General features: G+C 35.2%; 1 protein-coding gene across 2 annotated transcripts; it reads right to left on the bottom strand.

The window, feature by feature from the left end:
- Window positions 1-619: 619 nt before the first annotated feature.
- LOC111049149 (formin-binding protein 4) lies at window positions 620-27,999 on the bottom strand. 2 transcript variants are annotated; one of them, XM_039432819.1, is made up of 15 exons: window positions 27,491-27,999; window positions 26,933-27,034; window positions 25,086-25,354; window positions 23,797-23,987; window positions 22,299-22,450; window positions 19,748-19,865; window positions 17,983-19,022; window positions 17,204-17,611; window positions 15,682-16,122; window positions 14,738-14,886; window positions 12,023-12,156; window positions 6,607-6,899; window positions 4,559-4,704; window positions 3,247-3,528; window positions 620-1,529 (listed from the first exon to the last, which is right to left on the bottom strand). In XM_039432819.1, the coding sequence occupies exons 2-15, from the start codon at window positions 27,012-27,014 to the stop codon at window positions 1,431-1,433; spliced, it is 3,804 nt and encodes a 1,267-aa protein (XP_039288753.1). In that variant the 5' UTR covers window positions 27,015-27,034; window positions 27,491-27,999; the 3' UTR covers window positions 620-1,430. The 2 variants fall into 2 exon arrangements, with proteins under 2 accessions (XP_039288753.1, XP_039288754.1); XM_039432820.1 differs by having other exon boundaries at window positions 27,714-27,801.

The raw sequence follows: 27,999 nt of genomic DNA, 5'->3' as shown, positions 1-27,999 counted from the left end.
CTCAACACTCTCAAGCTAGAAAGCTACCTTCACCGTTCCACCAAGTTTACACCTACCGGTATACTTAAGAAGGGGAAAGTCATAAAACATATTTGAGAGAAACAAAAAACTGTTCTCCAAATCTTGCACCACATCTTGTCTTTAATTCAGAGATTCGGGAAACTCCTGTTTTTGCACCACTTGAATTTTCCAGATAATCTAGAGCATTTTTGGGTTCATGATTGGTGGTTTGTGTTTCCGTTCCGTCAGATCTTCACGTGTTCGTGTTCCCGGCACTATAGTGAGGTCCACGTTATATTGACAGTATTTGATCAACTTTGGTTTTGCTATCCTTGTCTATCATTCGACAAAGCCGGTGGTACTATCCTTTTCTAGGCCCACAACGATGCCAATTATGTTTAACAGTGTAGAAATATAATTAATTGATGAATAGAATCGGCATCGCTATTCTTCTATCTTTATCCACTGCCATTATAACGTGGACCTCACTATATATAAAATCCTTATAGTGTATCATCCACTCTGAACTGACGGCATTGAATGAATGGGAAGCGTTTCTGTTTCACACTTTAGTTGACTTGAAACTAATGTGATCAGATACATGGTGAAAATAAAACAATTGAAAAGTAAGATATTTATTTCGAATTGACCTTCTCACACTGTCCAAAAAATAATAATATCACACTAGTATTATACAAACATAGTAACGATATTTACAATTTCCTCATATTTTGGATTCTAGTTAACTTCAATGTTGCAATAAATTAAAATGACTATTCTATTGCCAAATTTGATACCTTAAATACACAATTATTTACAAATTTAACTAAACTAATATCAACTGGAGATAAAAATTCCTGTATTCAAATAGCAAACAAATATTGAATGAAATTTATTGTACAACATTATGCTGTTTCAGTAGGTGGTCATAATACCAATAACAAATAAATAAATAATTACTATATGCTTTGCCTAACCAGCAAACTGAGAAAAAAGTTATGGAAATTTAAGAAGAATAAAATATTATTGAAAAATTTATATAAAATAGCCATATCATCAAACTCAATGAAATGATTAATTTGAATTGATGTGCCCATTTTCGAATACTTCACTTGAATCATAAATGTCACGTATCCAGAGTACTGAGTTCACAACAAATTATATATAAATAAACATGAGGCCAACTTCAAGATAAATAGCTGAATTTGATACAGGGAATTCATTTATGGATTAGATTGTTAGATTATAAATTAATTTATAGGAGAGGAAATTTAATCATAACCACACTAAATTATTTACAATAGAAGTTGGTGATAAGGTAATGTTTTTGAAAACTGTGAATTGGATCAACCCAATATTTACAAAACAAGTTTTTAATAAATTAAGAACGAATTTCTAATAAAATAGAATAATATTATTCAACTTGCTAATTAATCACTATCTTTTTCATCTTCTGCAATCTGCTGCCATTTTTCCATTAATGATGAATATCCTCTCTTCTTCAAGCTCAGTCCAGTGCCCAATTTTGGCTGAAAAATGTAAAAAATCACATTAGAAAACAATTTAGATAAATACCAAAATTGAAAAAATAGTTAAAAAGAACAAGCTCACTTTCAACTTCATAAACTGGCCAAAAAGTGTGTTTTACAAATTTTCACCTGCCGTTTTCAAATAATATGTGTTTTAGACCGAGTTACATTAGGCTACTAGACAGGGTCGCCAATGAGTAACTATTGGTCATATCACAGATTTCTCACCGACATTACAGGAAGGAAGGCTGGAAGGATTGACTGATTATTAATACGCCAACCCAATCGTTTTCACAATTACCGATTGTCAGCCGATAATCGTCCTCATTATTGTCCTCTGATTGATCAAGAGTGGCCGTAGTCGAGTGGATCAGATGCTGGCTTCATGTTTCAGAGGCCCGGGTTCAAATCCCGGCCCGGCCAAGATATTTTCTCGGGCCACTCCCGTGTTTCGGATGGACACGTTAAGCCGTCGGTCCCGGCTGGCTAAAAAGCAGTCGTTAGGTCATGTCAGAGGCCCTGAAATTTATCAGTTGCGACCTGAAAACTCTGACACCAGACCTGAGCCAGCCAGGTCACTCGATATTATTATTATTATTGGCTAATTCTCTCCAACAGCTGATTCTCAGCAAATCAGAAACCAATAATTCTGAGTGTAGGTTGACAATCGGTAAGTGTGAAAACGCACATTCGGAAAGCTTTCGGTCGTGTCGGCGAGAAATCAGCAAGTGTAAAAACGGAAATTGGCGGCCGAGTGTAAAGCAAGCTGGGACACCAATGCTGGCGACACAAGTGAGACATCAGTCGGTCGTCATAAACTGGCTTCCCGGCTGACGACCATAATACTGTGCGTTCGGAAAGTCCCTGTGCACCAAGTGACATGACGGGAATAGTTTCACGGTTAGGTTGGTAGCGCTGTGCTGTTGCCGAACACAGCGAGACCTATTTTAAGGAACATTACGCATCAATTAACACAAGTGGAAATGAGTAATTGTTGGTTCCAACAAGACGGGGCAACAGCACATACATCTAACATCTCAATGGCTTTCCTCCGCAACGAGTTTGGTGAACGAATAATTTCAAAGAATTTGTGGCCTGCAAGATCTCCTGATCTGACTCCCCCCGATTTCTTTTTATGGGGTGCGGCAAAACAAACAGTGTATCGCAACAGACCACACACGATTGACAAACTTAATCCGCAATAACGGCATACATTAGCGAAATCACTGTTCTTCAGCTGCGTAAGGTGTTTGCAAACAAAATGAAACGAGTGCAAGGCTGTATTGATGTCAACGGAGGTCATTTCGAACACCTTTTATAAACAATGTAATCATGTATTAAGGTATGGTTTAAAAAAGTTATTAAGGTATTGAATAATTTTTTTTTTGAAATGCTTAGTCATTTCTTTATACATATTTTCATTTTTCCCTAGTCACAATTCCACTGCACAGCGACTTTCCGAACGCACTGTATAATGAGTTTGGTGTAATGAGTGCAATTAGAACTAATGCCCCACGGCTCGATCGCAGTTAGCGACCCCATGGCGGTCTAATGTCTTACGAACCTCAATGGAAATAATCTTGTAAAATTTTGTTTTTGAATATATTTGATTACTGAACCACAGTTATTTCACTGCAATCACCATAAAATAAATATATATCTATTATTGAAATCAAATCAACTTGAATATATTATCGATATGATTATTACAACTAACCTTCTTCTTCTTTTTGGTGCCACTAGTTGCACTACTGTTGGGCAGAGGCGGATCAGTGGGAGGCGGCGGCTGCGAGGGCGGCAGGGGTGGCAACGGTGGCAGGGGGGCGGTGGCAGAGTCCGGGGGCGGAGGCAGAGGGGGCAGTGGGGCAGGAGCAGGGGGCAGTGGGGCGGGAGCAGGGGGCTTTGGGGGTGGATCGAGGGCGGCCAGGTCCGAGTAGAACGAACTCAGCTCCAGACTCAGGTTGGGATCGGGGGCAGGAGGGGTCGATTCGGACATTGTCTGAAAACACAAAACACGATAAAATTAAAAATATTAATTCAACAAAATATTATTCAATATTAATATGAATAAGAGTAATTGCATGAAGTAGGTAACTTATAATGAGGACGGATAAGAGGAGGCATTTTTAAGAGATGTTTTGATGAAAGAGTAGGTGAGTGATATTAACAAAATTTGAAAGGTTTCGACTCTATGGAGTGTCACAATAAACCCAGTGTGAACTAATCGAATGAAAAAGAGGACTTCTATTTGAACTTGATTAATGAGTAACAAGCCATTACAAGTGAGTAGACATGCTATTTTTTATTCTAATACATTTATTGTATTCTCTCTGTGAAAAAGAAAGCAAAACTGAGCAACAACAAAATAAACGACTTCAAGGCTTGTTATCTTACCTTCCAAATGCTTTCTTTTTCACAGAGAGTATACAATTACAGAGAGAATACACTTTATTACAATAAAAAATAGCATGTCTACTAAAGCTTGTTACTCATTCATTAATCAAGTTCAAATAGAAATCCTCTGCTTCATTAGGAAGGTAAGGTAGCATAGCCTTCAAGTCTTTTCTTTTGTCGTTGCTCAGTTTTTGTTTATACTTCACAGAGAGTAGAACTTTAAGAAGATCCTCAATGGTTTTACCCTTAATCAGAACATGATTACTGCAGTTGAAACGTTGGAACACACACGCTATGCAATTGGCACTTGGAAAAATACGAGAAAACACAGCTGATAGACTTGGAACAATCGCCATCTATCAGATTTATTGGAACATTGGAACTAAAGTAATACAGTGATGGCACGTAGAGCTGTACAGGCAGATTGGCGTCTGAACATAGAACAAAATGAGTCGAAAAACTCAATTTCACAAAAAATGGTACTTAAAATGTTTGGAACTTCCACTCTTCACATCTTGTTCTGTGTTTCGTGAATAAACACATTGTTATTAGTTTGCGAGATATGGGCGCCTAAAAGATTTGGAACACCTTATTTAAAACGAGAAAATATTCATAGTCTCATAATGGTTACTGACCGGTGGTGGCGGCGGCAGAGGGGGTGGTGAGACGGGGGGCGGGGGCGGCGACTTTGAGTTCATGTCGAAACTGTCGCTGATCATGGGGGGCGGAGGGGCTTGGGGTGGTTCACCATTGCTGCAGCTGGTGTCTTCGGTTGTCGTATCTAAAAAAAGAAAACACAAATAACTTATTGAGAATTGGAATAAGAATTAAAATGACGATGGAAATTGAAGAGAAATTGCTCTAATAAAAAAATAAAAGAAATTGCAAAATCCCAAAAATGTGGATTTTCGTTAAATAATAAAAATATCGATGTATTTTCATAAGAAACTCTAGAGCCCGGTTGCACTTTATTAAATTTAGCCGTGATTAATCACCGATGAACAATGATCAACCGCTTTTCGTAGCTTTCAATGTGAAGCTCGTTACAACTGTAACGACTCTAGCCGCCCAACTCAGCTACACTACAGTCGCTATATCAGTATAAATGGCAGTAGTTGTAAAGCCAAAAAGATTGTAGTGTAGCTGAGCCCTGTAGTGCGGCTAGAGTCGTTCCAGTCGTCGCTTAGCAATTCCACCTTTAACCATCGTTCAATCACGGTTGAATGGACGTTCGCGCAATATTTTTGCTGAAACATTATTTGGTGTTGGTTTCAATATTTCTCAATCATTAAATTGTTTGTTGACTGATTATACACTAGTAGTTCTGTGAACAGTAGACCTCGTGCTCAGTAAGTTACGTTGACCTGTTGTTATGTTCTCTCAAAAATAATTTATCAATTAAAATGTCTAGAAAAAATCCTAAATGAACATAGAGCTATCATACCGTGATGTGTCGTCCCGGAATGTGAGTGTGAGCGCTGTTATCAGTTCTGGCTGCAACTGTCTACAACGTTGATGGAAAGATACAATTTTCACGATGTTCGATGTTTTTGAACGGGTAGTATTATAGTCAACTGTCTACTAACGTTGATGGAAAGATAAATTTTAAAGATGTTCGATGTTTTTGAACGGGTAGTATTATAGTCCACTAGACAGCTGATTTTCGATGAATAATATTCTATAGTCTGATTTTTACGGTGATATTGGCGTATGAAGGAAGCTCCTTTTTCCTTTTATATTATCCTTGAAATGAAAAATTTCCAAAAACCTTGTATATATGTCGACGCGCAATTTAAAAAGGAACATACCTGTCAAATTTCATGAAAATCTATTACCGCTTTTCGCCGTAAATGTGCAACATATAAACATTTAAACACTAAGAGAAATGCCAAACCGTCGACTTGACTCTTAGACCTCACTTCGGTCAATTATAGTCTAATTGTAGTAATAAGACAATATTGTAGTATGACTGATTATGAACACACAAACATTATTGTTTTCTTATCCTGAAAATCCAATGTTCCTTCACATAACATCTAAAATCCTATTTTTTCTCTCTAAAACATAATACCTGAGTACTTAATTTTCCCCTAGAGACTAAGAATTCTCCCCAATATATGTATATGGATTTATTGATTGTATGCTATTTGAATTCTATATGATTTGTGCCAGTATAAATCATACGATTGAGTGTACGGTAATAAAGTAGTTGCTTTACTTTACTAGTTAATTCAGAACCGGTTTCTAGGTCACTTCTTGGATCTATGGAACATTAATCCTATAGATTTGAGATGTCTATTAGATGTAATATGTGAGTGTCGTAGAAAACGGACCTGAGCACCGAAGAGTAGGCTACTCCTGTTTAGTTAACGTGGGGCAGACAATACCGCTACTGGAACATGAGAAATAAAAAGTTTCATTCAAATTTCATCTCTATTGATCTTGTGTCTATGAATATGCATATGCGAGCATTCGCCATCTTTTCATAGCCTTTAGATGGTAGAAAGATGATTGCCTTTATTTATCACAACTTAAAATATTACAAGTGTTGTGGGCGAAGTTGAGACAATAAGAGCCTCCTCTTCCATTTGACCCAATGTTGATGGTAGATGGAGGGGAAAAAACATTTTATACCCTAGATGCACAAACTAAACTATTAGAACATTCAAAATCTTGCACCAACCTTTATCTGCAGCCTGCTCCTCACTTTCCCCGAAAGATATATTTGGAGGCGGAGGGGGCATTGGAGGCTGCTCATCCTCATCATCAAGAGGCGGAGGCGGCGGTGTGTTACACAGATCCATGGCGTCGTCACTGGCATAAGACGACACTAGCGCTGTCTCGGCCGACTCGTTCACTAGTGGCGGTGTCGACGCTAGCGCTGCTGTTTTTGCAGTGGCCGTATCGGCAACTACTGGGTACTCCCACTGCACCCGACCCGTCTGCGTTTCGCGATAGTAGTAGCGTTTGTGAGATCTGCCGCCATTAAAAACAAAGCAGACAGCAACACAGGCAAAGATCAGTAAACAGTTCGAGAAAGTTGGAAAAACGGGGAAAAAGAAGTAGGGGAAACAGTAGTGACCTCCATGATTGCACACTGCAACACTTAAGAATAGCGGTATTAATCAACAGTAACAAAGAATTTGATTTTTTAAAGTATAGCCTCAATGCTCAAATATGTTTATATAATTTGAGAAGAAGTTTTTATAATAAGCCAGTTTTAGTCACATGCCAAAGACCTCCATGGATGGAGACTGTAAAATTAATCGAATACCGTACCATAAAAATAGAAAAATTCTAGAACTCACGAAACATTTTGGGAGATTTGTCAGTTTAATGTAATTGGGAGAAATGTTTGTTTATTAATTATGTTGATGCTTAGTTTAATAGATTAAAAACTCAAATTTAGTTGATCGATCTCAAATGAATTTTCGATTTATATAATATTTTCTACCAATATATTAATTATTAACAAGGGTTAATATTTTTGAAAATACATTTTTATATTCTTTAAAAGCAAGCAATCAGGGAAAAAAGAGACTTTCTGATATATGTTCAGAAAGTTGTGAAACGAGATATTTGGTCATTTGAAAGAAACAAATAAATCATAACTTATTTGAAAATTATTGAAAATAATCTATCAATTACATTCCAAATTGCTGCGTTTTCCTGTTTCATAAATCACACAAAAGTAATGAACAGGCAATGAGCCCAAATAGAAAAAACTTGAATGGATGAAAACACCATCTGATGGCCAGTATTGTCCGAATTTGAATTAATAAATGAATAATTCATCAGAAATATAAATGTATAATGAATCTTAGCACTATGTCGTGTATCAAAATAATTTTTCATATTGTGGATCTTCTATGGAATCAGTTATCAATTCAATATAAAAAAATCATAGTAAATAGAAGAGCATAACTTATTTGAAAAGAATTTCCTCGATTTCAAGAATCATTACAAATATAAATTAATCCGATTAAGAATTGATAAAATATTATCTTAATAGCTACATTATTCAAGAGAAATGAATCGCCAAATCCAAATTTTATTATTTCAACATGAAGTATTCCATGGAAAATTCACAGAACAATTCCGTGACTAAATACTAATAGAAATTAAATTTTGGTACTGTACAAAAATAAACCTTTACCTGTTTGTTTTGGCTATTGGAGAATGCAAAAATGACTTCAATTCCAAATAGACAAACTTATCCACATGGACAAAAAAATAAGTTTGTTTGAGAACACAATAAAAGTAGAAATAAGAAATTTGAAATGAAATAACTGTCATAAGATTGAAAAAGTATACTAATAATTTAAATCATTGTCAGTTGTGCATTCTCAATTGATAGCACATTCCAGGAAAGAAAGATTGAACTTTCTTTTGAAAATTGCTCTCAATGAGGCCAAACAGATGTCGATCTCTAGATGCTTCTCTGTATTATCTTCAGTTGATTATCTCGTTCACACCAATTTCTTCCTAAATTACACGAAGAAGTATTTCCCATTGTTGAAATGATCCCAAAAAATGCATTCCCATTTCAAGTTGGAGAATTTTTTTACTTCATACGAAAACATATATCAGCCCTAGAGCTATAAATTACTAAAAATGTCTTTCCTCTCTTTGACCAAATTTTGAAACAGTTAGGCTCAACTCACACTTTCGCGACTCAGGTCGAGAAGAGACTCGACTCTAGTCGAGAGCACGTGTTTCGAAATGGTGACACTCAGACCAGTCGATTCTAGTCTCCGCGACTGTCACCATTGATAAACACATGCACTCGACTAGAGTCGAGTCTCTTCTCGACCTGAGTCGCGTTAGTGTGAGTTAAGCCTCAAAGTTTCGAGCTAACGCCTATAATATTTATTTCCGCAATATTGTAAACCCCATCTAACAGATAAGTGAAAATAGGATAGGCTATGGAGAAATCTTCAAAATGTCTTATTAGACATTGAATGTTCAAAAACTACTGCAATCTTTAAAAGGTTTCAAAATATTAACCTGAAATAGTACAATAGCTCCAACTAATCCATATTGAATTCATTTTTACTGTAGGAAAGAGGGCAGTTCTTTCAGTTTTGATAGACTCCATAATTTTTCTAATCTATCAAAAACTCGATACATCCTCTGTCAATGAATTTAATCTGCGGTCAATATTTTGATCAATGATCAAGATCACCAACCATGTACACTCCTCAATAACCTGTCAACAAGATCAAAGCATAAGATCACGTAATTACAAAACATTATTTCTGCAAAAGAAAACAAATTGAACAAGAATAGTACAATACTCTTTAGATCAGATCGGTTTTGAACTTCAATAGTTTAGGTGCCAAATCAGTAAAGGAAGCTCTAATTAACAGAGTAAGCTATTTATAGAGATAGAGTTGTTTGATAATCATTACTCATATGATTGGCTAATCATTGATAAATTATTCTCTACTCCTGCTTAATCAATCTAGAACTGATCTGATCAAGAATATAATCTATAGTCAGAAATTGATTAATTTCCAAACTCAATCTCCGTAATGAAGCTTTATTCATTCAGAAACCTGCTGAATGCAAATTCATTTTTCATGAATTTAGAGTAAAATGCTGCATAATCAATCAAACGTTGATTCATCAACATTCACTCAAAATATATTTAGGATTGTCTAGACGTTTTTAGTGGTAAGCATTTTCATAACCTACATGTTTGCTGTTCTAGAACGAATGAAATATCTTAATATTCATATCTTCATTGAGTCGTTTTTCAACAAGAATCGATAAGGGACAGTTACCTATCCCTCAAGCCATCGGTATACTGAGCTATGTGTGTAAGATTGAATACAGCGTTGTTAATTGTACATTCAAAACGGGAGGGCAATAACAAAATATATTTTTAATGAATGCTAATGAGAAGTCTAACAACAGATTGTCTTGGACTCGCATATCTAAACTTGAATATAGATTTTTTTTTGTAGAAATATCACTTCCTATTTTGAGAAATCGTTCATGAATCTAAAACACCTAAGCTCATCAACATGAAACTTATTGATAAATTACATCTCAAAATGTATTTAGCTTACTTTTGGAATGTAATTCCGTATTGTAAAATTCAGATTATCGAAACTGCAAGATTCTGGTCGATAACATAATACTGTTATGGTTCTCTCCAAATTCCCGTTTTTTGTACTCAAATAACAAGGGATACGAAAGAAGTTGAAATATGTTTAGAGGAAAATACATTTTATTTTATGTAACAACTAGTGGTATGGATTGTTTTACAAGTCTAGTTAACAATCATTCAATATGAATGGTAGGTAGAATATAAATATTATGACAGTAACTGTCAGTTAAAAACAATATTGTAACAAATCTTATTATCACACATACTTCTACCAAGTTATTTTCACAGCCATTTTATATACTTTGATATGAGTCCAGGTGAATGCACGAATACATGCCATTATTCGAAATAATATACATTTCTAGAGCTGGGAAACATTTTGAAACCGATATTCAATAATATAGTAGTGAAAAAAAGAAATGTCGTCTCAAGAGTTGTTGAGTGTCAAGGAATGAACAAAGTTCCAAGCTTGAATTTAGTTTTTCAATGAAAATTTCTTAAAATAAACTCAATTATTGGGCAATCAGCTTTCAAATAGTTTCCCAGCATAAACCCTTACAAGGATTCCAGGCATATAATGTAGGTATTATACAAATATTATATATAGTCAATTAAACATAAAAAGGCGATCATAATATTAGAATACTGAAATATTGGATGATAGATATTAGAATATCTCATTTATAATATGTATAATGAATGAAAGAATAGGCTTATACATGTAGACGCATCATCACGTCTGAACTACTGAACTGATTAACTTGAAATTTTGCAAATAGATTCTTAATTTCCCGAGGATGGTTATAGGACTATTTTCAATTCTTCAAGATCTCAGTTTGTCAAGTTTTTAATTAGACCCTCGCAGGGCACAGGTTGCCTGTTAGTATTAGGTAATATTAGAATGGAATAGTTTTGTTTACAAATACATTTATACATTTTCTATTTGCAGGTTTTTCAACAATTATATTTTTATTGTTGAAGTTAGTTTGAGTAGAACGTACATTTTCAGTTTAATTGTAAATAGGAAAATTGCTAAGATACTTGAAAAAATAGAGTTATCAGGATTAAGTATATTAATTATTATCAAAAATATTTAATTTAGATTTTCACAAATATATTTTTAAAAACTAGTCTCGTGCATTCCATTCTATGCCACAAAAATATTAATAATAATTGTAAATAGAATTGGGCAACAGTATAATTTTGCACTTTCTCAGATAATAATAATTAGCCTACATCAAGTTTTTTTGCAATTCAAGGAAGCTCACAAGCAGAACGTGAATGGCTACTTATTACTGAGAGGTTTCAGATCAGAAACTTCAATATTTATGAGAGGTTTGTCAATACAGTTATTTTATTACTGAGAAGTTCTAAACTAATTGCTTACTCCAAGCTAATGAGTTCAAAACTTCAATCTATTGTCAACACAAATGCCTGGGTTGTAAGAACGTTGTAAATGATAAGAAATTGTAGGGAAATTATCATGATCACCTCATACACCCCAACATAAAAATGTACTTGAAAAAGCTTGTAGTCCCTTACCTTAGCACTGGAACCATCACCCGTCTATCACAGTCTTCGCTAAGATGGTACTTCACAAGCTTGGCTCTCCAACAGTCCATGTCCATGCATTGCAACCGTCCATCATATATTTGCTCTTCCAATTCATGACGTCATAATTGGATCCACCAATCCATGACGTCACAGTAGGCCAACCAATGATGTCACTAAAAGGCCCCACTTTGGATGCCAAATTCAAATTACACACACAAAACAATAGTTTTGACTATTTCTCACTTTATCCACTCTTAGCAAACTTTGAGATGAAATTTAAAATCTTTTAGATTATAAAAGCGTAAAAATACTATGAGTGAAAGACAGGGTAAGTGAGTGGGGAAAACATGAATTGTTTGTCTTTGTTTTGTGACCTAACAGTTGAGTGGTTGAGTAGAAGTAGTAGTAGTAGAAGGTTGAGGTAGCGTACCTATCCCAGAAGCAGGCCCAGTTTAGTGGGGTGGCAGACATCTCCAGTGACGTCAGCTGACGTGTGACTGACATCAGCCAATTGTGGTAGAAGTCTGATGAGAGTGCGTTCTCGCTCCAAGCATTGGTCAGCATCTGAAGAAAACAGACCCAGAATTTGAATTTCATCTCATCTCATTATCCATGCACAATCAATACGAGCATCATCATCCATCATTTCAATAATAACAAATGAAAGAAGCAAATACATTGCTCCAACGTAAAGAATAATCAGTGAAAACTAAAATTTCAATTTTTTAAAATAAATGAGTAGTAGTTATAATTCTGAGACATTTTATTCAATATAATTCAATATAGTAAAGTTAGGGCAACGAATGTTGATAAAATTATCCCAGCTCAATTCATAAGTTAAAATACTATTTCTATTGTGAGGTCCCTCATTTTCCACAAATAAATGTCACATTAATGGCAGAGAATGGCCACACCTTTACACCTCAGTCTGATACACTTCTTTCATGCTAACTACAATGAATGAGATTAGCAAAGTCAGTTTTAAAGAATGAAATCAAAGGTGAAGAATAGTTGATAAAAGAACACTTCAACACAGCTCAGCTCAAAATAACATACACAATAAAAGTCTCAAAACAATATAAACCATATTTGATAAGACTCTCATTGAACAGATCCATACACTCATAAAACTTTAGAAATAATGATTTAAAACGTTTTAGAGATTTAGGTGACTCAGATATGAAGAGCATTTTTAAAAATAATAGGCACAATTAATATAATTATACCAACTATGGCACTATCATTGTTAGGCTAAGTTGAAACCTACTAGTTACATAGAACTTGACTTTGTTGAAAGTCAAAGTATTGCCAAGGAATGAGTCAATTCAAATTCTACACTGCAACCCTCCAGTTGAGAACCACAGTTCCTTCTAGTAGGAGATTAGATGTCAGGGAGTCTAGTTGACAGCAATGGTATATTTTGCAGTGGGTCGCCGCCAACCTGTCTCCCCGACAACTAAGCTCCTCGCAATTTTGATCACAGGCGTCAGTAAATCCCCTGGCAAAATAATTATACCATTGCCATCAACTAGTCAAACGTGTTTGGTCTTCAACTAATGGCATTCTAAACTTTAGATTGAGACTTTATATTCTTAGTGCCCGTTACACAACAGCCGGTTAAATTTTAACCGTGATTAATTCCACGAGAGCCAATCAGTGAAGCCGTCTTTTCAAAAACGCCTTCTCTGATTGGTTCTCGTGAAATTAACCACGGTTAAAATTTAATATAAATTAAAAATTTAACCGGCTTTTGTGCGACCGGGCCTTATAATTTTTTCATGTAATGTGAATTGTAGGAATAATTCTACATTGATTTGTCACTGTCCTCTTTTAAATAACTATTCACTAATTTTCAACTATTCTCTTTTGATTAATTATGATTGATCAAAGTTAATCTTGATTTTTTAATATGGTATTTTTCTAGTATGGAATGTAAAGGGTTGTGTGACAGCTTCGATTTCAAAGACAGTTATACTGTATCACATGTGCTGGGCAATCTTCAAAGTTAGTAGACCTAGGCATTCAAATTCGTTTATTAGGCCGGTATTAGGCCCGCCGCAAAGTAGACCCACGCTAATCCACGAAACGCAACCCACGCCGTGGGATGTTTTGTAAACCATTGCTATAGAATTATTCATAATCAATCAGCTGACAAGTGGATTATTCATTGCATGTATTACACAGATGTCTAGAGAAGCCTAGCAATGGTTTACAAAACATTCCACGGCGTGGGTTGCTTTCCGTGGATTAGCGTGGGTCTACTTTGCGGTGGGCCTTACACGGTTATAGTTCTATGCCATATGCAGATCATTTATGAAAAGAGATTCATGTGAAATCATATTTTCATCTCAATTTTCATTGAGAAAAACTATCACCTTGTAATACTGGCATCGGAAATATTTTTGTTTTTTTAATCTGTGATCCAAAAATTCAATTTTAAATTTCAATGCACCTGACTGCTAAAAATTCCGAAATATATGAAAATTTATCTAGGCATTATTAAAAAAGTCAATTAATTTTTCTTCTCCATATTGATTGTCCACTTTCATTTATTTCGTGTAGTGTTTGATTACTAAAGCTGATTCATGAATACCATCTGTAGTGACATCCTAATCTTCATCATTCAACCCACTATAAATACACCCTTAGAGGGTAGAAGGTATATTATTATAGAGCACACTGAATCCATAGTAATAGAAATAAGCTTTACCCCGTTGCACACACCACGGGTTTTTGGCATCCAGTTTTTTGCCGTCCTAGCATCATTATATGCAACTTATCATTATATGAACCAATAACTGAGCTGAACCTCATAATGAAGTTTGAACTATTGGTTCTTGAAAAATGTGATATGACTCATCAAAAAGCAATGAATGACTGGGAAAACCAGGAGTGATTTGAGGAAATCCATAGAGTAAGTGCATAGAGTAAATCCATAGAGTAAGGACTAGTTGTCGGGACCGTAGACAACAAACAAGCTCCTCGAACGCTCACGACAACCAAGCTCCCCGTCAGCTAAGCTCCACTCTCAGGAGCTCAGTTGACGCCCCTCAACCAATCCCCTCGAAAGTGGTTTTAAAAGGAGCTCTACTGACGGGGAGCTTAGTTGGCGCGTTCCCATTTAGGTGAATTGCTTTGGAATTACCTCAAGCTGAATGGACATGACTTGGACTGCTGAAATGGGCTCCTTGCCCTCACTGAGGAAGGTTGTCTTCTCCTTGATCACTGTTGCCAAGTCTTTCAGTGTAGCCTCAGTGTCTGGATCGATGGCTGTCACAGTTTTGGCCACCAGTTCTGGAAACAGCAAACACGGTTAACAAATATACAGAAATAAATCATATAGTCCAACCAAAAACGTGGAGTTTTCAATAAAACAAGTCGTAAATGATTAAAACTTCAACTAGATAAATAAAATTGACTCCAACAGAAACAGTGTATTTTCAATAGCTCAATAATTTACATGAACTGTGAATACAAGTCCTTAAATAAGTATCGATGATATTGGAAATCTAATAAAAAAGTTGTAAAGTCTGTAAATACTTGAAAATATTTAAGATATTATAATAACCCCCCTCCCCCCTATATACATGACGATACTTTAATGTGATAAGTTACTAATAAACACTTCACAGAGCCCACCATAGGTGATCAATAAAATATTGTATGAAACTAGATAAATATTAAAAAGATAAATAAATATTGAATTTGAATTGTTATTATCAAAAGTAAACAAGTGAGCAAGCCAACAAATATAAAATGAAATAGAATAAACTAATCAACCAAAGACTCACACTAAATCAACCCTAAAATGGACAATCAATGATTTGTTTATAATGAAAAGTAGAGAAAACTGAGACTGATAATTCCAAATTTAAAATTTATGAAGTTTAACGATTATCGGTTTGAAATTGAAACACTGCATTGTCTTAATTTGAATGGGCTATCTATTGAAATTACGAAGGATGATAATAATACTTATTAGATATAATAAAAGTATTGATAATTCACTTTTCTCCTCCAATATCACACAATCAATGTTACAATATTCTCTCCGTGCATTATAAAATTGTGAAAATGTTTGTAACTCACTCTTCTCTTCCAGTATGACAGGCGCTTTTTCCACTGCGGCCGGTTCGTTCAGTACAGTATCCGATTTCACAAACTGAATCATACCTCCTTTTTTACCAGCCTTCTTCTCCGTCTTGCTAACACCCACATCCGGCTGTGACGAAAATCCGAAACCTCTTCTCTCGCCCGAGGGATGTTCACTGCCATAGCTCCATGTGCTAGTGTAGGCTAGACTACTGCTTACACTAGTACCTGCAGTGTTCACAATAGTAGTGTGGTTTACACTATCACTACTAAGCGCCGAAACAGTCTTGCCAACGTCAGCGGTTTTTGGAGGTTCTAGCGAGCTGCTACTTGTCAAAGCCACTGATTTCAATTTTGTTTTTTTCTTGGACTCTGGCTCCGGTTTTGCAATAGGTTTCGGTTTTTCTTCGAGGGTTGGTGGTTGAGTGTCTTTTGTTCCTAGAACAATGAAAAGAGATTCGAATAAAATGTTAATCATAAAAATAAACAATCATATGAGATACATTTTGCTTCCCATGGGAAGAATTTTGACAGATTCTTTACCAGAAACCAGTTCCAAGTTTCTGCCCCACAGTCGAAGTTTGGTAAATTGTGACAGTTCAAACTATCAGAGCTCTCATTGGTCGATTGAATTGTAGTCTGCTTGCTTCTCTGCGCATGCGCTGATAGCTTGTTTGTTTACCATAGCATAGCCATAGAATAACTTAACCAAGAAAATGATGTTTGATAACCATTCGTTGAATGATTTTTTCTCTATAGAAAATTTGAGAGTAATGGAATGAAAGAAATGCACACTTTTCTAGATGGTAAGTTTGTAAAACAGCCTTTCTTCATTCACGAAGCTAGTAAACGACATATTTTGGTGTAAATCAACTTTATAAGTGCGCGCCAAAAGCTTGAACCAACGATTTTGAAATGGCGTTCCATGGGAACATTTTGCACTAGTAACGTGGCGGAACAATTTACGATTGGAACTGGAACAATTTACTGTACACGGAGCGTACACAATATTTTATTATTACTGTTATTTTAAATTTCCCTTGATATTTAATTTTAGTTTTCAATTTCATTTTGGATTTCAATTTTAAATAGATTATTTAGTTCTTCAAAATATTATTTGTTCTGTTTATTATTTAAAATTATAGTTCATTTCTCATGAGTTGGAGTTAGAACAATTTAACCTCTCGCAAGCCAAGCGATTCTCCCCATTATAAATTGTTATCATAATGAATTAGTAAAATTTTACAACTTATTACTCATTCTATAAATCTCACCTATTCATACTCACAACCTAACAATAACCAATAATATTAACCCCATTACACTGTTGACAGTGATATTTACTATCGAACTATGTGACATCAAATTTATTATATAGGTAGTTCAATTTTATTTTTTCGTGTCTACTATTACTGAGACTTGGGTAAAAACGTGGCATGCATTTTATTCTGAATACATTTGGTTTTGAATTAGGATATTTGTGTAATAGAATGAAAGCTTGTCTGAGCCTTGCACTTACCTGAACCTTTGATTTGTGTGACATCCGAACTCTTGGCCGGCTTCAGTCCCTGGTCGGTTTTGACGAAATCAGTAGCCCTAGCCTTGGCAGTCGTCACACTGTTCTTAATAAGCGTCTTTGCCCTAGCCGATAGCTTTATCACCTTCCTATTAGCAGCCAATCTTGCATCTTCCAATTCCGTTTTCTTTGGTTCCTCTTTCTTTTCCTTTACTTCATTTCTGCTTTGTTCGTTCTCTTCCACCTTCATTTTATCCGCTTCCGCTTTCACACTTTCCATGATGGGGAAAAGTGGTTTGTTTTCACTAGGTGCAACTGATGGTTTAGTGGGAGGTGCTTCTTTCTCTATTTTCTTCTCTACTTTTTCTTGTCCGGCTTCTTTGTCGTCTTCAGCGTCCGAATCACCGTAGCCTAAAACAAAATAGGAAAATCACATTAATAAACATTTTCAATAAGGCCCGTATTACATTAGCCACCAGTGGACATTAGTTCTTATTGCGCTCACTGCTCACTACACTAGGGTCGCCAGCCCAGCCTCCATTCCTGCGTGTCCCAGCTTGCTTTCCGTATCCACGTATCACCGAATGATACGTAGATTTTTGAAAGACAGAATGTTTTTATTTTTCTTATCTGCCAGATGCTTATTGAGAATTTGAATTTGTGTTGCATTTTGTTTAGGTGAATAATGAGCATTTCCAAATGAATCAAGCAAGAGAAATACAAAAATCATAATTAATAAAATTTTTTTAAAAATCATAATATTTATCACGTGAAAAACTAACCTGCAATGAGTGAGAACGACGTCGGACCATCATCTGATATCAACGCCTTGATTGAGTCAGGCACTTCACCACCTAGCTCCTTCAGAATATTCGCCTGATTCTTTAGTCTAGCCAAGATATCACTCTCATTAATATCTTCATCATCGTCATCGTCATCATCATCATCATCATCATCTTCCTCATTTTTACTCTCCTCACTACTGCTGTCACTGCTGCTACTTGAATCGGACTCGGAATCAACTGTTTTCCGTTTCAGTTTTTTCAACCTTTTCAGAGTTTCAATATTATCAATGACCTTCTTTTCACTAGGTTTCTTCAAAACTGTCGACTCCTTTTCACTGTCTTTATTTCCTGTATTAGCACTGTTCGAATCATAACTAACGGGGGCTGGTTTAGTTTCAGTCGGTGCCATAACCGAGGTTTTAACGGCAGATTTAGGATTGTTCGACAATTTGCTATCAGTCTCCTTTGAAATAACCAACGCTTTGTCAGATACTGTCGAAGTAACTGATGGTTTGTCGTCCACAGTCGACTTGACCGAGGGTTTATCCCCAATTGAGGACGGTTTATCGACAACTTTGGAACTAACCGACAATTTATCCGAGATAACAGAGGATTTTTCGACACCTTTCGAGATAATAGACGATTTATCGGCTTCTTTCGGAACAAGCGACGGTTCAACACTTGAAACAATGGACGGTTTAACGCTTGGTTTAGACAAAACGGACGTCTTCTCTCCAATTTTCGGCAAAACGGACGACTTGTCAGATTTTTTCTGCAGCGCAGACAATTTTTCTTCAACAGATTTTTTCAACGCAGACTTGGGGAGCATAGGTTTTGGTTTGTTTGCAGTCACAGATGGCGGTTTTTGCTGGACCGAGTCCCTCTTGACAGCAGCTGCTGGTTCCTGCTGGAAAGCCCTGCCAAGTCCTAGCTGAGGCTTACTTGAAGCGACACTTGGCTTATGCTTTTCCATTTCTTCTTCTGAATCTGAGTCCTCCGAAGATGACTGGCCATAGGATGTTATCAGTTCGATTTTCCTACAAAAACAAAGATAATAACGAAATAATGAAAGGTGTGTTAGATCTAAAACCAATTAAAATCTTAGAGCAAAACTTACACAGGCCGCTTGCTTTGTTAATTTGTTTGATTTCCAATATTGTAATATTTTGGACTAATAAATTTGCAGCTGCCATATTCAATACTCAATTTAGGAATTCAATCAAATCTGTTAGCATCACGTTTTGTCAAAAATCTGCAAGAGTACCACCATTTATTCTCATTTATAAACAATATTGGATTAAACAATAGTTAAAGGGTAAACCTCGATGTGATTAGAATGTAACTTCATTTTCAATCAAATAATTATTATTAGTTCAATTGAATTATTTAATTGAAACAAGTATTCAATAAAACATGTTGTTCAATTTATTACTTGATTACTGTATAATCATCTAATCTAAAATAATTGCTTGAACGAATGAATTTCTTATTCTTTCACACCAGCTTTTCAAAATTCTAGTTTACAAATCCTTACCAAGAAATGAATTAATCTAGATTCGCACTTATCATTATCAGAGCCCGTACCCGGTTTAATGAAAACATTCTTTACATGGGTTCTAATGGCAACTGATCCCGGCCAACCGAGTATAAGTAATCCCATTGGAACCCATAAGAAGAATATTTTCACGGAACCGGACACCAACACTAATAGGTGGAAATCCAACTTGACTAATTAATAGAAAATAGATTAACTTGTTCTTACTCGTCTTCCGATCCACTGTCATCAGATTTCTTAGATTTTCTCTTATCCAATTGTTTATTTTTGGTCGATTTGTCTTTAGTTTCAGTCTTCTTGTTCGACTGCTGAGGTTGTTGGGAAGCTGTAAACAGAGAAATCAGTTTATGACAATTAGTCCAGTCACTATATGCATTGGTGCTTGCAATTTATATTGTAGTTCTGATTTTTTAATTTATTATTTGGATACATGAGAGAAGTCCAGAACCGATTTCTTCATGAAAAATTTCCTTGTGCTAAATACAGAGTGGCCAAAAAACCTCGTATTTTCAATTCATTTTCCAGTTTTCAACTATTTCTGCCAAATACAGTAATCGGACAGAAAAATTTGCTCTGCCCTTTTTTTAGATTATAAAATTCTGAATAAAAATAAGATCATTCGGAACTCTCAATCTCCAATGAGTACTGAGTAATGATTTTCCAAAAATGAGTAAAATTTAAAGAAAAAATCAATTCTGATGAATTTTAGTTTTTGATCATCAATATCTTCCGATTGTTACCATTCAGATGTATAATTCAAAATCCCTCTGGTCGTATTTTTGTGCTCTACAATCTGAGATCAGATAGAGCGCTCTATCTCATATAGATTTCCAAGTGAATCTGACAACAATGCTTCTTTTATTGTGAAAAACACCTAATTTTCAGCTACAACCATCATTACCAATTACATTGTCCTCACATTGATATTTCGCACAATAGCATACGTTCATGAGATTATGTTCTATGAGGATCACCCATTAGATGCACTTCATTTCAGCATTTCCTAGTAGAGAGGCTCGCATAAGGACACCTCAAGGATCAAAATTTCAAACACTCTTATAACTTTTGACACAATGCTCAGATTTCATCGTACTACACTTCATTCTTCTCGGCTCGTCAAGGCTGTCCAGAATCATGCATCATAGGTGAAGTTTGGTAGAAAAATGTAAAATTTATTGTTGAGTGTACTTACGCCCATATTTCAATACACAAAATTTGGCCAATTTCTATATTCAGAGCTATGTATCTCGGTAACCCGTTAAAAACATTACTTGATATTGAAATGTTCAGTAGAATCTTCCCCTTCATTTACTGTGAACGTTTTATGGAAAAATGTGTTCGTAAAGTAAGATTCGATTGTTGAAAAAAATCCGGACATTGTAGATATTTTTCTCATATTAACGGTTGTGACAGTTCTGTGATAGGGAAGAGTGTTTCAAGATGGATTTTAGGCAACTGAGCTCTTAGAGGTTTAATTTATCTACAATTTGGAATCAATCGTGAGTTTCTACGATGTATCAGACTCGTTTTAAAAACTTTTAATCAACAGAAGAATCTTTAAATTCGAATCGAAAAATTAAGAAACTGAATTCGCCATTTTTAAAATCTTCTGTAACTTTTCATAGAACATAATCTCATGAACTTATGTCATAGTGCGAAATATCAATGTGAGGGCAATGTAGTTGGTGATGATGGTTGAAGCTGAAAATAAGGTGTTTTTCACAATACAAGGAGCATTGTTGTCAGATGTACCTGGAGATCTATAAGAGATAGAGCGCTCTATCTGATCTCAGATTATAGAGCAAAAAAATACGCCCAGAGGGATTTTGAATTATACATCTAAATCGGAAGATATTGATGATCAAGACCTAAAATTCATCAGAATTGATTTTTCTTCAAATTTTACTCATTTTTTAAAATCATAACTCAGTACTTATTGGATATTAAGAGTTCCGAATGATCTAATTTTACTCAGAATTTCATAATCTGAAAAAAGGCGAGAGCAAATTTTTCTGTCCGATTACTGGATTTGGTAGAAATAGCTGAAAAATGAACCGAAAATACGAAGTTTTTGGGCCACTCTGTATTAAGCACAAGGAAATTTTGCATGAAGAAATCGGTTCTGGACTTCTCTCATGTATCCACAAAATATATTAAAAAATCAGAACTACAATATAAATTGCAAGCACACCCCTTTTCTTATGTCTATATTGACTGGACTAAATTGGAAGTATATAATTTTTTCAAGATTACACACCATCAAAATTTGATAATAAAAATGCTGATACATTAGTGATCAAAATAGCAAATACAATGAAGTAAATTCATTACAAATCATTAGATTAAAAGCTTTTAGTGAAATATATACTACAAAGTTATTTATTTTTAAATTTGAAAAAAAATTAAAATCACATAGGTAAATAAGCATAAAAAATGTCAAAACTTAAAATTAAAATATATTAGAAACTTTGACAAAAAAACAGTTTTATGAAGAAGACCTTCCACCAGACTTTGCGTTTTTTTGGCCCGTATTGCATTAGGTGATTAGGATCGGTTGAGCCACGAGAAAAGGGTTGGCTGCCTTGTTGTTTAGTGAAAAACAGATAGCAATACAAAAAGAGCACATACGCAGTACTCATCCCCCCCCCAACACATCTGCAATTTTAAGCGTCCTCTGGTGACTGAACCACCATCTATACCGTAGGCCTACTAGCTACATGGCCTAAAGAATCTACATCACTTTGTATATCGTACTTACGAGCATCACTGGCAGTGCTGCCAACTGCAGCGGCCGCTACCAATACAGCCTGCTGCCTCTGCCAAGCCTCCAACACCACCAGGTACTGTTGGTACTCAGCCGGCATCTGCCAAGTCACCTCGTTTGTGTGCATGTTCCAGTAGTAAGCGTACCTACACATCCAATCAAGTCATTTAAATCGTATGCTACATTGTACTTCAAAAGTGTAATGAGCCTCAGACACCTTTAAAACAAATGCCATGCTCAACGAACTGACAACACTGAAAAGTAGTGCTAGAATAAATCAATTCACTTGTCACCAGGCTTGATTGCTTGTAATTCAATGCCATGCCTATCTCTTCCTATTTTCTTCAACTATTCAACTATCTCTTTCAACTTTTCAATGCTTTCAACTCAGGCTGACCAGTTGACAGTATTACAGAGTGATTTTTTAATAATGTTTCCATTGTTATAGCAGCTTTAATGTAGGGGATGATATTTTCAATACTGTAACATTGACAATCAATTGACAATAGAACTTGAAAGGGGGGCCGGAAAAACGTTGTTGACTTTGCAGCTTAATTGTGACTAGTGAGAGTGTAAACATAGGAAAAGTGCGCATTTTATCTCCTCTGTTGAAGGTGTGTAACCGCTGAGATGACACTTGTTGCAATGTTGAAAATTTTCACCAACCCCTTCAAATTTTATTGTCAATTGATTGTCAATGTTACAGCATTGAAAATATCACCCGCTACATTAAAGCTGCTATAACAATGGAAGGAAAACTTGAAATAGTGGAATAATACATCGCATCAAAGATAATTTAATGCTCTAAAAACCCACGATGAGTAATTATTTTTACAATGCATTGTTGGAGAGTTATAAGCCCTGAAAGAGCAAAAAAATTGGATAAAAACCAGCTATTTTTAAAATTTCACAACTTCATGAGCGGATATCTCGAAAACTGTGGGGAATATCACAAAACTCTACTCAACATAAAGGGTAGATAATTTATCAAACTTCATTTTTAAATAGTTAGTTATGTCAGTTAAACGTTTTTCCCCAAGATATGAGCGTGGAAGCAAAACGCTCAAAAATGCAACTTTTAAGCCACCCTCATCCCTTTAGCACATGAGGTAGGGATGGGGACTTTTGCTTTGTTTACCTCCTTACTACCATGAACAAGACTGCGGGGTCAAAAATTTTCCTCCAAAACTTTTCTCCTATACCCTTTTTTGAGTATTCATTGCCTGGACTAAAACATATTCTCATATACATTCTCACATACATTCATCCAAAACTATTTTCCAAAACCGATGAAAATTTAGGAGAGAGACAGTTTCGACCTACGCCGAGTGGTCATCTCCCAATCATATTGTATTTTATTATTTGCGACTCTGTTAATGAATAAATAGTCTAAAATTTGCACAATAGCATTGCAATCAATGAATGGAGAATGAATTGAATTCTGATCACTATTGTATCACTTTTCAAGAGATATTTATTTATTGATGCATACCCAGTGCCCTCATCGAAGCACTCCTGCCAGGCTATGGTGGGCTGCAGTGATGCACTTTCCGCTGCAGTTGCATTTGCATACAACTCGGTTGCATCCGCTTGTTGCACCACTGGTTTGGGTTTGGCGGTTGCGGCCACCTTCTTCTTCTTCTTTTTAACTGGTTTTTCGAGAGGTGCGATTTCTTGGATTTCCTGTTTGCAAAAGAGAGCCAGTATTAAATTCAAATTTAAATAATCTTATTCACTAAGATTTGATTCACTTTCAACTGTCAGCTTTGGTTGAATGATAAAACATTGATGTTATTCCAATAATAAACATATTCCAATGATAAGGTATCAGAGAGCGTTAAAAATAATTGATGTAGGCCTATTCAAATGTGTAAGAAGAGAACATATTGGAACGGCAAAGGTAGGTATTTAGTATTTAATTAGGTTTTCGCCGCTCCACTAGGTTTTGACCCTTGGGGCATGGGGCTAGACCTTTTTTAGCTTTTTGCAAGCGATTTAAGACGTTTTTCTGCCCTGCCAACTCTAAAAACGCTCGATATGGTCTGGCCATTAGGAATGCTAACCATTTGCAGTAAATCCCACTTTAGAAATAAAACAATTTTTTTTAATTTTTCTGGCTTTAAATAAATAAATTTCAATTGATAGTGATTTGACTGTAATATTTTTGTTTTCTATCCTGTTTCTCAACCGTCAAAATTCAAAATTCTTAGTTTTTTGTTCCTTTTTAGTGAAAAAAGATTAATTAAAAAAGGAATCATAACCTCTTTTAAAGTCATAACGGACTTTTAAAATATTATCTAAATTCGGGAAAGAAATAGTACAAGGAGTATCCTTAGTTTTTCTCTCCCATTCAGTGATTTCTTGTGAAAATAAAAATAATAAATAAATAAAAACAGTAATATAGAGGAAATGCATCCATTTTTCAATAGCTAACTAAATATCGAGATATTTCCGTTTCAATCAATTAAACAGATTATCAGCTCGCTAATCTTATATTTTTACATTTAATTTCTGTGAATATGTAAAATAAATCGAATTAGATATGCCTACAGAACAGTAAGTTGATAAATCTGCCGCCGGCCAGATAGCCGAGTTGACTAAGGCGTTGCACCCTTCAGTCTGCTAGTGTTACCTGGTAGCGGGTTCGAATCCCGACAAATCCCATCGATTAGGCATGGATGTTTGATCATCTCATAACTCACCCTCGCACTTCCCATTAACCACGCACAAGCAAAAAGCTCATGTGGGCATCATCCGCAAAAAAATCAAATCAAAACCAACCTTCAAAAAATCCTCCACTTTAGCATCCAAACCACCGTTGCCAACAACAGCAGCCCCTGATTGGTCAACATGGCCTTCGGTGTCGTCGTCACTGTTGTACTGCCCCAGCAAACCTTTCAGCGGATTATTTGAAGCGCCAGCGGAATCGGACGACAGCCGCCGTTTCTTCGGCGAGTCCACTCGCTCCGGTTCCACCACCGGCGACTGCGGACTGCCCGCTTCGCTGCCGCCATTTTGACTGTGCTCCTGGCAGATTTGCTGGTATTTGGCTGTTGAAAAAAGAACAAAACAATGTAGGCGTTGTTGAAAATGTTCCAAAAGAATCCAATAAGATATCATAAAAAGGCTCAATCATTCTTCAACTGTTGAATTTACTAGCGTATTAATATAATTTCATATTGTATTGATTCATCTGCTACCGGTTAACTCAAGTAATAATAAGACTTTTTGTGACTCAAATCACGTCGGAGTAGAAAAACAAAGTCTATTGAACAATATGACCGAACATTTTGAGTAGATATAAGTTAGTCTAATAAATTTAGTCATGATGTATTGTTGCATATTAATCAATATATTACAGCAAAATGGCACTGATCCATTTACTCACTCATTCACCATGAACAGGCAGGTATTTTTCATTCATTAAAATTAGACAGGTATAATACCAAATTTACCAGAAGGACTTCTGGAGGCACACTAAGAACGGATTTGAAAAAAAAATCCGAAGATAAGCACAAAATCTGCGTACGGTATTACCTTTTTCCAGCGTTTTCTCAGTTTTCCCAAGAACTAATTAACAAATAATGTACAAATTTAATACACAGGCTCAGCTGAGGTGTAAAATTGTTGTATTGAAAGGGTTTTGTAAAAACGCTGAAAATACGCCCAAAATCAGTAATTTTCCAAGCGTTTTCCCTGATTTTGCTAAGCTTCCACAAGAATTAAATGTTCAAATTTGGTACTCGAGATCAGCCGAGGTAGGCTACAGAAATAGGCTATAGAAGAGCTTAAAAGTTATGGCTAAGGTAAACCCAAAATCGGCGTTTTCTTAACCTTTTCAAGAACAAAAAGTTCAAAAAATGTTCAAATTTGGTACACAGACTCAGATAAGGTATGAAAATTGTAGATATAATGAAATGGATTCATAATCCATTAGCTGTAGTATGATTGAATGGTAAGTGTAGTTTACGGTTCTAAATTTTTAATTTTATTATATTTTTGGACACTTTCAATGACTTATTTTTTATTTCACTTTTATTCTATATTCATATTAACTAATTCTAAATTTGTTTGTTTCTTGGTATTGTGATTTTAAAATGTGACTCTCATAACCTGTATTTTTAAACTGTGTGTTGTTTAAATTGGAATAGTACCAGCCTGTTGTTCCTTTCCGCAAGTGATTGTACTTATTGTAATAAGAAAAATCAAATTTAGCATTAGTGGGGTTTGGTAATAATGCCAAAAATCTGCGTTTTTCTGCATTTTATTCCCTGGCTTAGGCGGATAAGACGAGCAAGTATTTTGTATTTTTAAGTAAAAAATGAATTAAAAAGCGAATCGGCAATCGGCTTCAGTGCGAACGCAGGCAGATTCCGCTCCGCTCGGCCTCTCATCGATCCGCCCGGCTCGGCTCGGCCCAGCTTTGGTGTGAAATCCGCCCAAGAAAGGTATTTGTCAAATGTATAATAAAGTTTCTATTCATGCAATGGATACAGATTAGGGTAGCTCGCTGGGTAGACTAAATAATCATTGGTTTCAACGTGAAGCTTGAATGTAAAAAAAAACGTTTTCATACTTTGTTGCTTTCGTTTTCCAACAACAATTATAAAATAAAAATAATAACTTACTTTGCCAAGATTGTCTGACAGGAGAGTCCGCCTTTGAGTTTAAATCCAGAACGGGTTTACGAGCTGTTCCTCTTCGTTTCATTTTAGTATCATTTCATGAAACTGAAAAAACATTAAGAAAAGGCGTAAGATTTTCTATTTACATTCATATAAAGTAACATGCATTACATTTTTATATCAAATAGTAAAAAGGAAATATATACTGCTTATTCTGTAAAACTTACATTTAAAATCTATTTGGTTAAGGTTAGGTTGAGAATTGAATCAAAACCAACATAACCTACAAAACCAAGATAAATAAAAAACATTAGACTATTTTATAACTTAATATTTTTGATATACAAAATTTCTTTTGCTATACTTAGTTGATTATATTCTTTCAAAAAGCTAGTAGTATTCTTTAATAACACATTTACAATTTGATTCAAGATTCAAGCAAATGAAATGACTTAGTTTCGAGGCAAAAGATTGTTTGATTACCGTACTGATAATAAAAATTAACAAATAAGCAACACTGGTAATAAATTATATTCAACCAAGAACAACTTATAAACCTACCGAGCAATGATGTAATGCTTGATTTAATTTACTTCAATAATATAACTCATTCTTACAAGCCAATGACGTCTAAAAACAATAATACATGCTTTACTGAAAATCAATTGTTTATGTTTAAGTTAGGTGCACAATAACTGGTTGGAAAAATTTTCTTAATATTTGAAGACTTTTTTGTCTTAATTACTTGTCAATTTCAATGTTCATAACACTTTATAAATCTTACATAAATAAACAAAACAGAGTAGTCTTCTATTTCCCCGCTTGATAATTCACAGTACAGATCTACAGATCTGCAAACACAAATAATTACAGAATAGAAAAGACGCCATTATCATTTTAGCCAATTCGCCAACATTCCAAGCTATTTTATTTATGATATAAAATTTATTATTGAAGTTATAAAGATTGAAGTATAACAATAAATATATTTTAAAATTGCGAAAACTAATAGGCTTATGTTCACGATTGATGATAAACGTTGGATTCACGTTTATTATTCCGTGTTATCT

Source organism: Nilaparvata lugens, chromosome 7 (assembly GCF_014356525.2).
Source record: "Nilaparvata lugens isolate BPH chromosome 7, ASM1435652v1, whole genome shotgun sequence".
NCBI classification, from domain to species: domain Eukaryota; kingdom Metazoa; phylum Arthropoda; class Insecta; order Hemiptera; family Delphacidae; genus Nilaparvata; species Nilaparvata lugens.
This window is presented reverse-complemented; position numbering and strand designations above follow the sequence as displayed.

Excerpts from the sequence above, each read along its gene's own strand:
- LOC111049149 (XM_039432819.1), bottom strand. The coding sequence starts at position 27,014 with ATGAAACGAAGAGGAACAGCTCGTAAACCCGTTCTGGATTTAAACTCA. Across the intron at positions 23,988-25,085 it reads AAGTGGAGGATTTTTTGAAG|GAAATCCAAGAAATCGCACC; the intron begins GTTGGTTTTGAT and ends TTTTGCAAACAG. Across the intron at positions 6,900-12,022 it reads TGGGCCTGCTTCTGGGATAG|ATCTCACAAACGCTACTACT; the intron begins GTACGCTACCTC and ends TAATGGCGGCAG.